Source organism: Octopus bimaculoides, chromosome 13 (assembly GCF_001194135.2).
Source record: "Octopus bimaculoides isolate UCB-OBI-ISO-001 chromosome 13, ASM119413v2, whole genome shotgun sequence".
NCBI classification, from domain to species: domain Eukaryota; kingdom Metazoa; phylum Mollusca; class Cephalopoda; order Octopoda; family Octopodidae; genus Octopus; species Octopus bimaculoides.
The window spans coordinates 150633-167930 of NC_068993.1; the positions used below are offsets into that span (position 1 = coordinate 150633).

Below are 17298 nucleotides of genomic sequence, written 5' to 3' on the forward strand. Positions count from 1 at the left end.
CTCCCAAACCTAGACCGTCGCTTGGCACGTCTTCTCGTGACCACAACCCCGTTCGAAAAGAGGGCACGAATCCCGATCGAGGCTCCCTCTGCCCTTTTTCTTCTTCCGGTCAACTCGCCCTTCCAGTCACTGACGTCATACTACAGTAAATAAACCATGTTTAATTTACTTGTTGAACTGTGTTCAGCTTATCTGTTAAAATGTTTAACTTATTTTGTTTGCTGTGTATGTGACCAACTGTCAGTTTGTAATCCAAGTGACTAGTTTTGTTACCATATTTCTGCTCAAATGTCCTGCTTTTATTTCAGTTGATTTTTAAAATAACAAAGAATTTAGTCATAGAAATTTGTTATTGCACTTGTGTTTGAAACATAAATTAACAGGAAATTTTAATGAAGAGTATAAATATGAATGACTCTAACACAGGAAGTTTCTATCATAGAATCAAGGTTACTCAAAGGCAGTTTGCTATCAAAAAGGTTAATTACTTCAGTTCTCTTCAGTTCACAATTATTTATGTTTTCAGTTAAAATCCTACTTCTTGGTTTCTTCTCTAAATGTTGCAGCACTTCTATAACCTTAGCTGTAGGTGGTAGGGCTGCTTCTATGAAGTAGTCGAACTATCTTCAATGTCATGGGTAGACTGTAAAAATACAGGCATCAATAACCCAATGACATTTTCAAAATCTTCAAAATAACCTGTGAGTATGGGTGACAGTTGGAAGACTGCTTCTGTGAATTTCACATCTAATTTGATTATTTTCTGCTGGTGTACAAAAAATAGAATGAAATGTTTTTTAGGACATTAGTCTTTGTCTGAGATCAAAAGAGAGAAATTAGTTTTGTCATTTTGAGGGTACTAAATAGGATAACATCAAATTTATTATTTTCTTTACTTCCCAAAAAGAAAAAGGAAAGAAAAAAAAACAAGAAAATGTAAAAACCTAAAACATTCTTCACTTCTCAATTGACCAAATTTGCAGAACATTTCTATAAACTCCACCTATGCACTAATATCTTTGGATTCTGAATTTTAATCATTAGGAAATAGAAATGTGTAATGGTGTCTCCTCCTAATCAAAGAATTATCTTATGTTCTTACCAAAGCATTTGTTAACATGATGGATTTCCTTTTTAATTAAGCAGAAATTTAAATTCTCACAAAGCAAAATATTGTTTTCTGCTTAATTTTAAAGAACCACTTTTCTTTTTATGTATTTTATCCATTTTACAGCATGTCCTCGTACCTACTTTGGGCAAGATTGTTCCAAGAAATGTAACCACACTTGTTATAACCAAACATGCCAACATTTCAATGGATCTTGTTTAGAAGGATGTATCCTAGGTTATACAGGAACACATTGTTCAAAAGGTAAGAAAATTTTAGGAATTTACAAGAAATTTGATTGTTACATATTCAATTTTTCCTTGTCTTTCTTCAGTCCTAAAAACTTTCTTAGAATCCAGCCATACCATAGAGAAGGTATTCTCTGGCTGGTTCATGTATGCCAGGTGGTTTGAATCACAAGAAAGCAAGGTGATTATCCCAATTTTTAAAAAGTCAAGAGACTGGTCTAATTATAGATGAATTTCCTGGTTGAGTCTCCCTCCTTGGTGAAGTCTACACTAAGTATCTGGAAAAAGAGATGTAGAGAAATTGTTGAGCCAAAGCTAGCTGAAGAATAGTGTGGCTTCTAACCTGGACACAGCAGGGCCTACCAGATATTCACTCCAGGTCTTCAAGAAATCATGAGAATATTGCCAAGACTTCATAGACCTCAAAAAGGCATATCATTGTGTGCTGTGGGTCATGCTGTGGAAGGTTTTTGTGGTGTTTGAAATTAATGAGCAATTCCTGGTTGTTATAAAGTCCCTATACAAATGCTCAAATGTATGTGCTCAGGTTAATTGAACTAAAACAAAACCTTTCAATATGGGTGTTGGACTTTGACAAGGGTTTGTGTTGTCACCTCTCCTTTTCATAATTTGTATGAACTGGATTGTAGCCATTGAAGAAGTGGTATCACAATTGGTGGGTGTAGGATTGGTCAACTGATATTTGCAGATGACATGGTGCTGCTTGGCTCATCAAAACATCATCTCCATCCAGCATGCATTGAATGGGTTTGCAGCCAAGCACTGCAAGGCAGGGATGAGAATTAGTGTTGCAAAAGCATTGGTCCTCCAATCAAGTCTTCCCAGTGCATTCTTCGTGTTAGTGGAACATCACTGAAATAAGGGAAAAAGTTAATGTTTCTGGATGTATTCATGATTGATAGGAAGCAGGAGGCCTGAATTGGATTCTGGAACTGCAGGGGGGGGGGGGGTGTTGAAACAGTAACACACCAGCTCCAGAATTTGGTCCTCAAAAGTGAAGAGACTGGTAAAAGAGCCAGACTCACTCTGTTTTGTCTGGTTTCTTTGTCTATCCTGCTCTGTGGTTAATGTCCAAAAGAGTCATTTGATCATGAACACAAGCAACCGAAATGTGGTTCTTCCACAGAACACCTGGAGTAACATTACTAGACAGAGTGCATAGCTTGGAGATGAAGGAGTCTCTCCAGGTCAAGCCCCTACTTCTCCACCTTAAGAGGAAACAGCTCGAGAACTATGGCATGTTTTTTTTTTTTTGTTTGTTTGTTGTATTGTAGGGTTACATTTGTTTTTATCTTTTCCATCTGAGGATTGTCAATAAGAGAATTACTGAAATCCCTTATTGACAAAAATGATCAATAAGGGGTTTTTATTGCCATACCATTTTTATAAAAGTATAACAATTCACTTTGTTTTTAAATTTACTTTTTAAATATTACTTTATTTTCATGATATTTATTTCTTTGTGGCCAGAGTGATATGCTTAAATGTTGATTAGTGTACCTAATTAAAAGAAAGTTTTAATTTCTTTTAATTAAAAGAAAACTTTAATTTTCCATGTTGTACATTATTATCATTTTTCTTATGATTTTTTTTCTATTTTCTCTATTTTCAGTTATTCAGAGTGGAGAACAATCCCAGCTTGACATGTTTCACATCTTAACAGCAGCCCTTGTGGCAAATATCATCATCCTCATATTATGTGTTTTGTGCTTCCGGTAAAATCTTGGAATATTTTTTCAACTTTGCATATCTAGAAACAATAATTGCTAAATGAATGACTGTTTAAATCTACTTAACACATTCTAATGTTATTTATTTCTCTCAAAGTAAATAGTTCTCATAGAGGTATAGATGCACCTACTTACTGTCCATTTTAACCTTAAATTCAGGATTTATATTTGCTAGTATAGTTTTCTGTTGTGGCTTTACTCAGTTTTGTTGCTATACTCCTATAGTTACAGTTTGGTGCTATAATTGTTTTGTTTGCTATAGATTTTTGTAAGACAATGAGCAATCTGGAAGATATGCCATGAGTGTGACCCCTGGAAAGATGGAAAAAATTTATTAGCTTGTGCATAAGGATTATTGGACAACAATCAACAACATTGTTGATGTTGCTGGTCTGTTGTGTGGGTCCATTCAGGGTGAACATGCAGCCTATCTCTGCCAAGTTTGTCTCTCACCTGCTGACCACCGTGCAGGAAGAACATCATGTCAAAGGTCAGTGAAGATCTCTGTCAGCATGCTGCTGCTGATGATGATGACCCTTCCTTCATGTTGAGAGTTGGGTCTATGGGTACGACCTTGAGACAAAGCAGCAGTCGTCCTAATGAGAGAGAGCCCTTCATCTCCACAACCGAAGAAGGCTCAACAGAGCTGCAGCTCAATCAAAAGCATGCACATCGTTTTTTTTCCAAGTATTTTGTGCATTGAGAATTCACCCCACCCCCAGGGCCAAACTGTCCATCGAGAGTTCTATTTCAATGTTTTGAAGCATTTGAGAGAGGACATTCAGCAAAAAGCGACCAAATTTGTGGAGTGCAAAGAATCGGATTCTTCATGATGACAGGGCACCCTGTCACTGAACTCTTCCTGTCGAAAACAACATTGTACCACTTCCACACCCATACTATTCGCCAAATTTAGTGCCTGTGGACTTCCATCTCTTCCCCAAGTGAAAAGGCAGCTCAAAGGTTGCCATTTTAACACCATTGTCAAGATCCAGAATGAATTGCAGGAGGTCACTTTCAGAAAATGGCTTCCAGGCCAGATTCCAAGAGTGGCAGAAATGCAGGCACTGGTGTATTGCTTTGCAAGGTGACTATTTCAAAGGAGATGATGTTAAAATTTAGGTAAATGAGTTATTTTTTTTATTGAATTAGTCCAGGAACTTTTTGATATCACCTTTTGAGTTAAATTTTGGAACGATGCAAGGGAATAAATATATTTACCTTTTATTGTTTTCTTTTTTTTTTTTTTTCACCAGATATTTTCGTAGTCCAAAGACACAACCTCCAAAACTTCTTGCAGAACAAGCATTTGCTATGGGTACAGTTGAACATGCTGAGGAATCAGATCATTTGATGTCGGATCAAACAAATGGAGGACTGAGATTAACAGGTCATTTCAACCTTCTTCATGTCCACCTTTTCCTTCTTATTCTACAAATTTGATTTTACTTTAATATTTGTTCATTCAGAAACACAAAAACATTTCAATCAGAAAGAGTTTAAGAAATAATTCATTCAGGTTTTTTTACTCAACTACCTTCACCTTTGTTTCTTTCTTTTACTTTGGTGTTGCCTTTAATGAGGATATTCATAACCAGACATAACTCATTTCTTTATTGGTTGATTACTATTTCAGATATTTTTTGGTAGAAATCAAACTCAGAACTGTAAACCCACCAAATACTTGTCAATTTCTCTTCACTTTAGAAGAATCTACCAGCAAATCATTTCTCCCTTCCTGTGGAAAAGAAATTTCATTAATGTTTTCTACATAACCATGTTCTATAATTTACTTAATGTCTTTTGGTTATTTACTTTAGAAACACATTTCCTTTATAGATTTCTTGTTTATAAGTTCATCTCGATTTCCATCTCATTGTTACATTTTTTCAGATTAACATTCATTGGGATGCCTTTTTCAATTTTTCTTTCCGCCTTTTTTTTTTTTTCGCTCTTTTATAGCATCCCTGCAATCTTCATCAAACCATGGTTTGCGTTTACAATTTGGAATTATGGAGGTTCTAGGTATGGTTTGGTTTTCTCACATATTTACAAGAGATCAGTTTGTAAATGTTAATAACTGGATCAGTTTTATTATTGTAATCATTATTATTTAGTTTATTCATTCAGTAAAATTGAAGCAGGTTCCAATTTTCCATCTTTTTCATTACTACAGTAAGATTATGAGGGAAGTGGGAGTGGGATAGGTTGGCAGAATGAATTAGTAGAAGAGAGAACATAAAATGCCATGTGGTATTTTGTATCTCCCTTTTATCATACTAGGGTCCATATTCCCTTTTATTCTTCCAGGGTAGATAAAATGAAGATCCAGTCAAGTACAGCGGTCTATATTATTGACTACATTCCCCTCCTCTCACAAAAAAGTCATATGCCATAATCAAAACTGTGAATCCAAATTATGAGGAAGCTCTGCTTGCTCCATTGTTCCTGATTTCATTCTTTACTCTATGTTATCCAGCAACAAAAAACGATAGATTAACGGTCAGAATCTGAGAAAATTTCATTGGCAACAAGGAAAATAGCAAATCCTGAAGAGTTTGTTTAATGTCAATAAGTTTAGCTGCTGTGATGAATAAAAATAGCCAGAATTTCAATTTATAATTCAAAGTATTGACTTTTACCATTCCTTATGGCAATTGAACTTATTGAGGAATCCTCTTGGATTTACTCCCAAAACAATAATCATCCAACCCATGGAACCATGGAAAACGGATACTAAACATAAACACACAACAACAGCTTTATAAAACCTTTATAGAGGCATGTTGGTGCTTAAGCCTTTTATAATAAAGTGAACAATTGTGGTTTATGAAGACTACATGGAGAAAAAAGTGGAAATGAAAGGTTAAATTTTACTAAATGAATTTTTAAACCTTAACAGTTCCACTAGATACTTTTATTGTTACCATTTTTGATTTGATGTTAGAAAAAGGAGGCTATTAACGGAGAGGGGAGAATCCCTTTATTTCTTCTTCTGCAAGAGAAAGGGTTTGCCATTGTTAATGTGCCACTACCTTCCATATCTCCAAAAGAATTCAATCTGTTTGAATCAAATAAATCAGTGCTAAAACTTTGTTATTTTGTTTTGTATGGAACTTCTTAGCTTTCAAATATATTTTGGCTTCATTTTGACAGTTTTTTTGGTGATTTTAATGATTTATTGATTGATTTCAATGGATTGCAATAATAGTTTTGAGATGACGATTGATGATAGTTTGGCTTTACACAGGGAATTCTTTGCAGCTGATGTTGACTTAGATTCTGTTGATGACGATGATGATGTTTTGTCTTGGAGGTTTTCTGTTCATTTACCTAAACAATGTCTGTTTGAGTTTCAAAAGAACCATTCAAGTTTGGGGATTCTGTAACATGTAACGTTGACTTGCAAAGCTATTTCCCAGATCTGGCTTTAATATATAAAACTAAACTGTTTTCATTGAATTTCTTTCATCCCAGTCCATATTGGACATAACTTAGAAAAAAGATAAGTAGCTTTCTTTGTAGTTAGCACTGCATATTCTTTCAGATGCATTTACCACTTTTATCATTGTGATTTCCCACCCTGCTCTGTCAACATTCAAATTTCCCTCTGCAGCTTTCACAATGACATTTGTAATGAAATATATTGTTTGTGCAATTCCATTACTTGAAAACTGAGAAAAATTTTCAGGGGTTTAGAAAAATGATAAACTTTTCACATTCATTTCTATATCAAGTTGGTATTTAGAACATAATTTATGAAAGAGTTCTTACCTTAGATTACCACAGAAAGTTTTCATTTAAATAGGAACACACTCAAATGAATAATTCTTTTATCATAGAAGCTGAAACGGGCTGAAACATGTTGGTATCAAACTGGTTAAAGGATTAAATTTATGATAGTTTCAGTAATTTAGATGTAGTTCAGTCATGAGCTAATCTCTCTGAAATAGTATAATCCAAAATCTAGAATAAAATATTTGTAATCATAAATCCAGTGGGAGTCCAATTTTACCATTTTAAATAAGAACTTATTCTTCTATGGATATTATTGCTAATCAAGCAAGTTCTTCCAATATCTTTTTTTTGCCTGTCGATCAAAGATTTTGATTGACCACATCTTAAGTAGAGTTGAGAGTTTGTTGTGGAGTAATTTTTTTCAGGCTCTCCAAGATGTCTGCATTTAAAAGTGCTTCAGGTTCCACCTCTTTTAAAATTTTACAAAGTATTGCTCCCAATTTCAGCTTTTTTAAGAGTTCCTGGCCCATTTTAAGTGCATAATTAAGTATCAAAATGAGAAGTTTCGACATACTATTCTTATGTTCCTTGATTTCTTTATTTTCATCATCTGAGAACATCCATTTAAAGGGTTCACAACTTGAATCCTTTTGAACAATTTCTGTCAAAGAATAAAAGGAATGAGATAACATAGGAAATGCTTTTCATTGCACAATAGCAGCAATAATACAAGGACTGCAGATCTTCAGCATTTAAATGCTGATGACAAAAATGAATCATCATAATGGGCAAAACAACATAAAACGAGGGGATTTTAAAAAAAAAATTTAATGAAGTAATTTAACAAAGAGCAGTGTTTGATGGGAGAGAAAAGTTTGAAATAATATTTAGTAATTTTACTGGATGTTAGCTAGATCTGTAATATGGAGTCTGTTATTCTCCTATATTCATGTATAACCATTGGAGGTCTTTCAGTAAACGTTGAAGTTATGTCTAAAGTAATCAGAATATGACTGTTATAGGAGGAAACATTAATTACCATACTGCACATTTGAGGAGCTTACTTTCAAAACCGGTATAAGTGCATATTTGGTTGATTTCATGATAACCATCAAAACACAGTCTGCTGCAAGCTGCTGGTTTCATGCATGTGAAATGTTTTTTCAGTCAAACTGGGATAGGTGCCATATATAAGACAGGAGGCGAATCTTAGTTTTCCAATCAAAATCAGATATAATTCAAATTGTTGTTTTAAACAATTACTCAAAAGTCATTCTGATGCATAGATCTGGTTCTGAAAGTAAGCTCTTCATTTGGTTATTTCTAATTTCTTTCTTGATGACACTGGAATTTCCAAATTGGTAACTACAGTTAAACATCACGTTGGAAATTGGTAAGGTTTTTCTACTTGATTTCTCCCCCTTTTTTTTTTTCTTTTTTTTTATGTTACATTTTAGTTCCCAGAGAAAAGGGACTTCATTTGGGATATGTGGGTTGGGAGTGTTCAAGCTGATCATCATCATCATCATCCTAAATATTTTTTGTCATCATCATCATCATCATCATCATCATCATCATTATTTTCCTTAGTATTGCTGTCATCATCATTATCATCCTCTTCATCATCATCATCATCATTGATTTGACCATCACTTTCCTCATCAGCATTGCTCTCATCACCAATGTCAACATCATCCGCTCTCTTCATGATGTTCATGAAGCACCTCACTTCCAAAGACCCATCATGATTCCATCGTGAAATAAATTTCTGTCGCCTGTGATTTGGCTCCCTGTGCAGAATATTTGGGGAGAAAAGGATGAAGGACGAAATGAAAAGTTTGAATTTCTTTCATAGAAACTGTTGTCTCATGAAGATTTATTGACCAAACAAAATCTCCAAAACACAGCTGTAGCACTGTGAAGTCAGGTTGGCTTCTGTTTGGTCACATCACCACAATAGAGTGTGGTCTTCCATTACACTGCTACAACAGACTGATCTAATGAAACCAAACCTGGTTCAATTCCTCATTCAGCCATGTACATGTATTGCAATGACCTCACCACTTTCAAAAGTTACAACAATCACAGATCATCATAGCTAATGATCATGTATCAGAGGTCACCACTCTCAGAAAATAACACGGTCAGAGGTCACCTCTCTCATAAGTCATTCCAATCAGACGTCATACAAAAACACATAAAAATCTGGAATAGCTAAAACAAAACAGACTAACAGAGAGTGACTTAACAAATGTTATTGGCATAAATGAGGCATAAAGACAACCAAAAGTATGCTCTTTGCTTATATAAGCACATATGTATGTGAACATTGATATATGTTCATCATTTTCATAATAATTTAACAGTAAATGTTCTGTGCTAGTATGGATTCGATGATTCAACAGAAACCAAATGGGTCGACTTTGGATTAATTTTTATGGCTGGACACCCCACTTTCTAATGCCAAACACTTTACAGGGTGTACTGGGCACTTGTTCACCTGTTACTTTGAGATATATACATGCATATGATGACTTATTATTGATTGGCAGATATCAGCATACATCGGCAAATGATAACTGTGTTGAAATTATAAACAAGAACCATTAACTCATGTTAAATTCATCAGTCTGGAGTGTCTGTGGCTGATGAGACACAATGATATCAAAGCACCAGGTATTTCAGAGTCCCTTTATGCTAATGAATCAAGTCTGGAAAAGAGAAATTGTTCTCCTGTGGTGAGCATATTCACATTTGAAGATGTGGGAATGTATTAACCCATCAGCGTTTAAACAAGCCATATCCACCCCCAAATATTCTACCCATTTTATATTCAAACTAACCAGATTCAGCCTCTCACACTTACCCTACATTGTCATTCTTAAAAGAAGCAATCACATCATCAAAATTTCGAAACTATGAGGTAATGATTAATGAATTCATAACATTGTGAATAAATGAGTGTTGCATTCAACCGAATCTGAATATTAAAGAGTTTAGGAAGAGTATGGAAGTCTTTGTTATGCATATGATTTATTTTTATTATATATATATATATATATATATATATAATAGTTTGTGTATATGTATGTATATATATATATGTATACATATGCTCATGTACATGTGTAAGTGCTATCATTATTACTCTAAAGAGGTGGCAAACTGGCAGAATCATTAGCTTTGTAGCATTTTGTTCAATTTCCACCAAGCTCACCTTTGCCTTTCATCCTTTCAGGGTTGATAAACAAAGTACCAGTGGAGTACATATAATCAACTTGCCCACTTCCCCGAACTTTCTGGCCTTGTGCCAACATTTGAAATCGCTATTATTATTATTATTATTATTATGAAGGCATTGAGCTGGAAGACTCTTTACCATACAAGAAAAAAATGCTCAGCAATATTTCTTGTGGCTCAATACATTCTGAGTTCAAATCTCACCTTTTGCCTTACTTCCCTTCAAGGTCAATAAATAAAGTACCATTCAAGTGCTGGGACCAATGTAATTATCTAGCTTCTCCCTCAAAATTGCTGATCTTGGCCCTAAATTAGAAATAACTGTTGTTGATGATCTTTTTATCGTTGTTGTTGTTGTTGTTGTAGTGTTGTTGTTGTTGTTGTTATAATTCTTTGCCTTTCATCCCTCCATAGTCAATAAAATGAAGCACTAGTCAAATAATGGTATCAATCATATTAACTAACACTCTCCCTTTAAAATTGCTGGCCCTGTGCCAAAAATTTGAAAGTATTAGTATTATTATTATAATTATAATTATTATTATTACTACTACTACTACTAAGGCAGTGAGCTGGCAGAATCATTAGCATGCTGGGCAAGATGCTTAGCAAGCATTTCCTCCGTCTTTACATTCTGAGTTCAAATTCTGCTAAGGTCAACTTTGCCTTTCATCCTTTCAGGGTCAATAAAATAAGTACCAGTCATGTACTGGGGTCATTTTAATCAACTAAGCCCCTCCCCAAAACAGCTGGCTTTGTGCCAAAATTTGAAATCATTATTATTATTATTATTGGTTCAGAATTACATGAAAGCCCTTGAACAGAAATACAACAATTACTAGATTTGGACCCCAAAATATTTCGTCTCCTCAATCTTCAAAACCTGTCCATGTTTGTGGAGAAACAGAATTTTCAAAACACCTTTTATGACTGGCACTTTAGCATATCTCTGATGCCCTGATAAGTTTGTCTCTACATCTTAGGGTATTGGGACACTCTTTATTTTGAATATACCATCACATGATCACTACATGTGGTAGAAGGCCATGGCTGATGAAAGGAATTTCCATATTTGTGTTGGTTTATTTTCTGTTTTTCTTGTTCAAAGATATTTTGTTAATTTTCATGTCCCGTTGTGCATGGTTTTTCAATATATATATGTGTGTGCATGTATGTATGTGCGTGTGTATGTATACACATGTTTATGTGAGTGTATGTATAAATTGATAAGATAAACAGACAGGTAGATGTACATACATTAATAAGAAATGCAGAAAATGTATCTATATGTATATACATATATATGAATATATGTATATTTATGTATATATATATGAATATGTGTGTGTAGGGTGTGAGCATTACTATCTCCATGTCTTGGCATCATGTGATATCATTTGATAGGGGTAATTAAATGTTATTGCTGTGCAATCTGTGTCCTTCGTTTTCAATTTTCTGGGAAACTTGTCTAGTCATGGCAAAATATTACCTTACTTAGAACTAGTGATAGTTGATAACAGGAAGGGCATCCAGCTGCAGAGAAATCCACATAAACAAATTCCATCTGACTCGTGTGAGCAAAGAAAAGTGGATATTAAAATGATGATGATGATGATAATATACATATATATAATTATAAATACACACACATCCATTCATGAATATATGTGTGTATATATATTCAGAAGATTGTTTTTTTATGGCTGGTCAGATAGTGACCATTAGTTTTGCACCTATAAACTGCTTAGCTGTATAGGTAACTTGTCAGATTCAAATGGCCAAAGGCACATAAACCTCTCTCTCTCTCTCTCTCTCTCTCTCTCTCTCTCTTTCTCTCTCTCTCTCTCTCTCTCTCTCTCTCTCTCTCTCTCTCTCTCTCTCTCTCTCTCTCTCTCTCTCAGCTTTTTTTTGTTTTTGACAAATAAACACACTCACACTATATATAGTCATTCTTCACTCATTTATTACTGTTCTTATTCTAACTCTTGTCCATTGTCTGGAAATCTTTCATCACACATCTGTGACTTCTCCAGTGACACCTTCTGTCTTCTTATGTACTCTTACTCCACTTATTCCATTCTGTTCTATGAGAGAGGGGATGGAATGGAATATGTGCTGATACTACACTGAAGTGAGTATAGCAGCTGAGTAGTACCATTGATGGAGAGAAATGCTTGACATCTTAGAGAGAGAGAGAAGAAAGAGGAGAGAGGAGAGGACTTCACACATATAAGCATATCTGAGTGGTTTTAGGATGTTATTTTCACTGTAAATAGGTGGGGGCTCTTTGAGCACAGCAAGACTCCAATCTTTTTAGTCCTTTGTCCATAAGACTCAACATCTTGAGATCAGCCTTCAATATTTCATCACATGTCTTCCTAGGTTTCCCTCTTCCATAAGTTCCATCCACTTGATGTGATCAGCATTTCTTTATGCATCTGCCCTCATCCATATGCACCACATGGCCAAACCAGCACAGCCTTCTCTTTCGCACATTACATCTGATTCCTCTTATATATTTGTGGTGTAGCCATGAAGCTTCAGTAATTCTGAGGGATGAGGGTAAGCGTATTCTGAGAGCAGATAGTTTCATCTGGAAAGCTCAGTTAAATGACCAGATACGACAGCCAGGGTAGAGAGTGGTTATCTTTGAGTAACCAGTAAGAAAACCTCATTGACACCAGATGAGCTGAAAAGTATCTGACACTTTCATCTTTGGCCATGTAGTTAGTCTTGAGGTATTAATCTCCATTTCATTACAGCTTTCTGTTACATGTGGCTGATGGCTATCAGTAAATATCTCTGCTCTAACTCTGAGGTCCTCATACTTTAACCAGTAATTGCAATATATTACTGTTATCATACCATGTTACATAACAGCAGTTGGGACTTTTACCTATTTTCTTTGATGTGTGTGTGCGAAACATCCTTTCAAATAACTAGTTTTAACTTACAGTTCAATGTTTGTTATTAGAATGTAATTTAAAATTTAACACAATTCATATTTTTAATCTGAAATATTGTTTTGATCTTAAATTCCTAAAATAATTTATTAAATGTCTGTCTTGTAATTAAGAAAACAAACAAATAAGCAAGCAATTTTTTGTGAATTTTAAAATGGTATTCTCCCCTGTCCACTAGATGGCAGCAATGCTGATATCCAGTGTGAGGATGAAATTATTTATATGAATGTTGGAGAAAATGATATCATTATTCCTGATTCCATCCCAGTTGATGAACTTCAGTCATATATACAAAATAAACGAAATTTTGAAGGGGGTTTTGGTGCTGAATACAGGGTGAGTATCATTTTCAAAATTCTTTTTTTGTCTTTTGGGGGAATTTCTGTTGAGGTAAATATATTGAAATAATTGTGTAGAAGATATTTGAAATTGCCTGCCAGTAGGCTATGTGCCCAGAATTTCAGACACAATCTAACTTCCTATTTATAACTCTTTTCTTTTAATTATATTGCTTTAACTATTAAAAATTTTCCATTTTATCCACCACAATACCTCCCATACCATTTAGCTTTCATAGTACCAAAGCCTCTACAACATCATTTGACCATTTACAATAGTGTTTACTTATGTTTGTGTGAAATAAAGAATGATGTTATAGAAACATGTACATATCTATCTGTTCTTTGCCAGTCACGTATTAAAAGTAGCCTGTTCTTGATGTTAATGGTACAGAAATCAAAACTTTTAATATAGAATTCCTTTCTTAGAATTTATTACTTTGGTGAGGGTTCTTTGTTTACAGTATGGCTTTAAAAGCAAGCTTATAACTGTATGCCAACTACTCTCTCTCTCACCAGGCAGTGGGTGGTGGAACATTTTACTTAGCACACACACACACACACACACACACACACACACTCAGAGTGTGTGCATATTGTAAAGATGTGTTTTCTACTTTTCAAACATGCCTTCAAGCAGTATGATTTAAACACAAGTGTAATTGTAGCATATGCTTTTAGTAATTGCATCATATAATTTCAGTAAATGTAAATATTTTGTGTAACTGGCAGTTGGTTTTAAAAAGTTAGCAAGGAAACATTTCTGTATGAAATGAAAAAAAAAAAAATCAAGAATTTTTAAAACCCTATCTTTTAAAAGTAAAAGGGTGCCAAAGATTAGAATGTAAATGGAGATTCTGAAATTACAAGACTGAATTTGTGATTAAAACATTTCAAAATTCTAAAATCAAAAATAAATCTTTCTTTCTTTTTTTTGTAAATTTATTTTCAGAGATTATCCCAGAATACTGAAGCAACCTGCAAAGCTGCCAATCTGCAAGAAAATAAGGCCAAAAATAGATATAAAAATATTGTGGCATGTAAGTAGATGAAGCTGTAAACTATAAAATATTGATTTTGATTCTATTGTGTCACTTTTAAGCTTTCACTTGTATAATATGCATAAATATTGTTTTATAGATGATCATTCACGAGTGATTTTGGAGAAATGCAAGGATAGTGATTCAGATTATATCAATGCTAATTACATCGATGTAAGTAGTTTTTTTTTTAGTTTTTTTTTTTCATCTTTTATAGATACTTCTAGTTTTGCATTAGCATTTTAATTTAGGAGGGATGGTCATATGGATGTAAGAAGTGTTAAAATAAATCTGTTAAGAGTTCGTATTCTCTGTTTCATAAACCAATTAACTGGGAATTGGAAATAATATTTTGAACTAAGCTTATCAAAGCTAAGTTATGACAAATTCTAAAATTCCAGGAAACTGATGGTCTACAGTAGCAAGAATTAGCCTGCTGGAAAATTTGTTGAAAAGTTTGGTGACAGGGAGACTAAAAAAACCAATTTTGTCCATTGCCTTTTGCCTGCTGAATGAGAGAGAAAGTAAGAGGGAGAGAGAGAGAGAGAGAGAGAGAGAGAGAGAGAGAGAGAGAGAGAGAGAGAGAGAGAGAGAGAGTGAGAAATAATGTGTGTGTGTGTGTGTGTGTGTAAATTGGGTTTTCAGTAAGTACAATAATGAAGGTTTTAAAGTGAAAGAGTGGTGTGTGTGGTTGGCATGAGAGTGAGGGACAAAGCAGAGAAAGAGAGGGTGTGAGTGAGTCTGAAGTGTGGGTTATGAGGCTACTACCTTTCACCATATTGCTTTTTACCAATTTTAATTAGAACTTTGATCCATTATCCCAATATTTATGATTTATTTACTTTTGAATGATGCCCTTGCCAGATTTTTGATTTACTTATAACTCTTATTTAACAATGTGTACCTCTCCTGTATACTGTTAGAGTTGTGTTTAATTGAAATTATATAAGTATGCCAATATTTACCAAAGGTTAATTCCAGTATGTAATGTTATGTTTTCATTCTTTATAGGGTTTTAATAAACCAAAGAAATATATTGCTTCTCAAGGACCCACTTCAGCAATCATAGCGGACTTTTGGCAAATGTTGTGGCAAGTAAATTGCACCAAGTTAGTCATGTTAACTAATTTGATTGAAACAGGCAAAGTAAGTAAATGACAGCAATTTTGTATTCACTGAAATGTTTGGGGTGAATTTAGATAAAAATGAGTTAGTGAGGTTTTAATTTTGCAGGATTGCTAGAATTTGCAAAATGGAGGACAACATACCTTGTAGTATTTATTTACATTCTGAATTTGAACCCCAACTAGCTTTGCTTTTGAGTTTGGTTGCTAAAAGAAGCATTAGTAGAGTATTGATTCCGAAGATATTTAATTTGAAGACTTGCTCTCATCACAGAAATTCTATGTCTTGGTTATTTCTGGCCTTCACTAAATATGTAAATTCACTAGACTGTTATCCTCATCTTTAAAGTGCTATTTACAATGTTTATATCTAAACTGTTTGTCTTTTTTCTTGTATTATAATTGAATTCACATTTACCATGTTCTATAGGAATGTTAAATTAACCTCAGTATTTAACTGAGATACAATAAATTGTCAATACCAAATAAATTAAAGGCAAAGTTTTTCACTCAGAATGTAATTTGAATTCAAGCCTTGAAGAATCTCAGTTAAGTACTGCAAGGCATTTTGTCCACCACTCTGACAATTCTACCAATATAACACCTTTGAGTCAACATGGTCTCTGATCATCAAGAAGTTGTAAATACTCACTTTATAGCTGCATTTAATAGACCAGAAAGTCAGAATCTTATCTTTGCATAAAGTTTCATAAAGTAATTACATTTTGATCATTCTTTGTTGTCATGTTTTATCATATTCATAATGTTTAACTGTTGAAACTGGGAGATCAAACTGTCTGATGTTTGTTGGTATGTAATTAGGAACCAGAAGGAAATTATTTTATTTACATCAATTCTCCAGTTTATTTAAACTCTTCAGCAACTATTTCTGTGCAAAGCTGTTAGGAGGAAGTCAATAGATTTACAATGAGACATGCAATGATGCTTTGTGAGTTTTATTTTTTACTCTTGGCATTTATTTCTTGTTCTCTCTCTCTCTTCATTTATATTAATTTCAAATTTGGGTACAAGGCCACCAGTTCCAGTGGGAGTGAGTAAGTTGAATAGATTGACCCCAGTGTTCAACCCCTAAAGGATGAAAGGCAAAACCAATCTCAGTAGAGTTTGAACTCAGAACATAAAGACAGACGAAATGCCACTAAGCTTTTTGCCCAGCATGCTACTGATTCTGCCAGCTGACCACCTTTTCTCTTCATTAATATTGGCAGGACTCGGTTGATTGGCAGAATTGGTTGAGTGTTGAATGTATGTTTTGTGGTATTTAGTAACATTTCTGTAGGTTCCGTGTTCAAATTCCACCAGAGTTAATACATAATCAATCAAGTACTGGGGTCCATGTCAATCGACTACGTTCTTCCCCTAACTTGAGAACTTGTACCTGTCTTAGAAATCGATTGAACTATCATGCAGAAGGACCTGTAATTCTCAATTGGATCAGTTCTCACCTAGGTGTACAAGGTCTGATCAAAAGAAGAATCAGAATTGGTGGTTATAAAAAGAAAACTACAATACAGATCAATTCCGCATTTAATCTCCATCTAAGTGATCTTTTTCTGAAGCCACACATGTTATCCAGCATTGTTCCCATTGATAGAAGCATTCCTGGAACTCCTTTTTGGGGGGATTGCAAGCAGCTGCTTCATGGCATTCTCTTGGTTTCCTTGAAATCCTGAAATTTTGTTCCTTTCAAGTGAGATTTTATTTTGAGAAAGAGAAAGAAGTTACGT

The 17298-nt window shown here is 34.3% G+C and overlaps 1 protein-coding gene across 2 annotated transcripts in view; it reads left to right on the forward strand.

Annotated features, from left to right (window-relative positions):
- Window positions 1-17298, forward strand: part of LOC106882837 (receptor-type tyrosine-protein phosphatase T) — a 94693-nt gene that overhangs the window by 56973 nt on the left and 20422 nt on the right. The window contains exons 11-18 of one of the 2 annotated variants that reach the window (XM_052972275.1): window positions 1235-1372; window positions 2990-3092; window positions 4364-4497; window positions 5070-5132; window positions 13227-13384; window positions 14339-14426; window positions 14527-14600; window positions 15438-15572. In XM_052972275.1, the coding sequence (XP_052828235.1) occupies window positions 1235-1372; window positions 2990-3092; window positions 4364-4497; window positions 5070-5132; window positions 13227-13384; window positions 14339-14426; window positions 14527-14600; window positions 15438-15572 (893 nt within the window). The remainder of the gene's footprint in view (window positions 1-1234; window positions 1373-2989; window positions 3093-4363; window positions 4498-5069; window positions 5133-13226; window positions 13385-14338; window positions 14427-14526; window positions 14601-15437; window positions 15573-17298) is intronic. The other variant, XM_052972276.1, reaches the window with a different exon arrangement.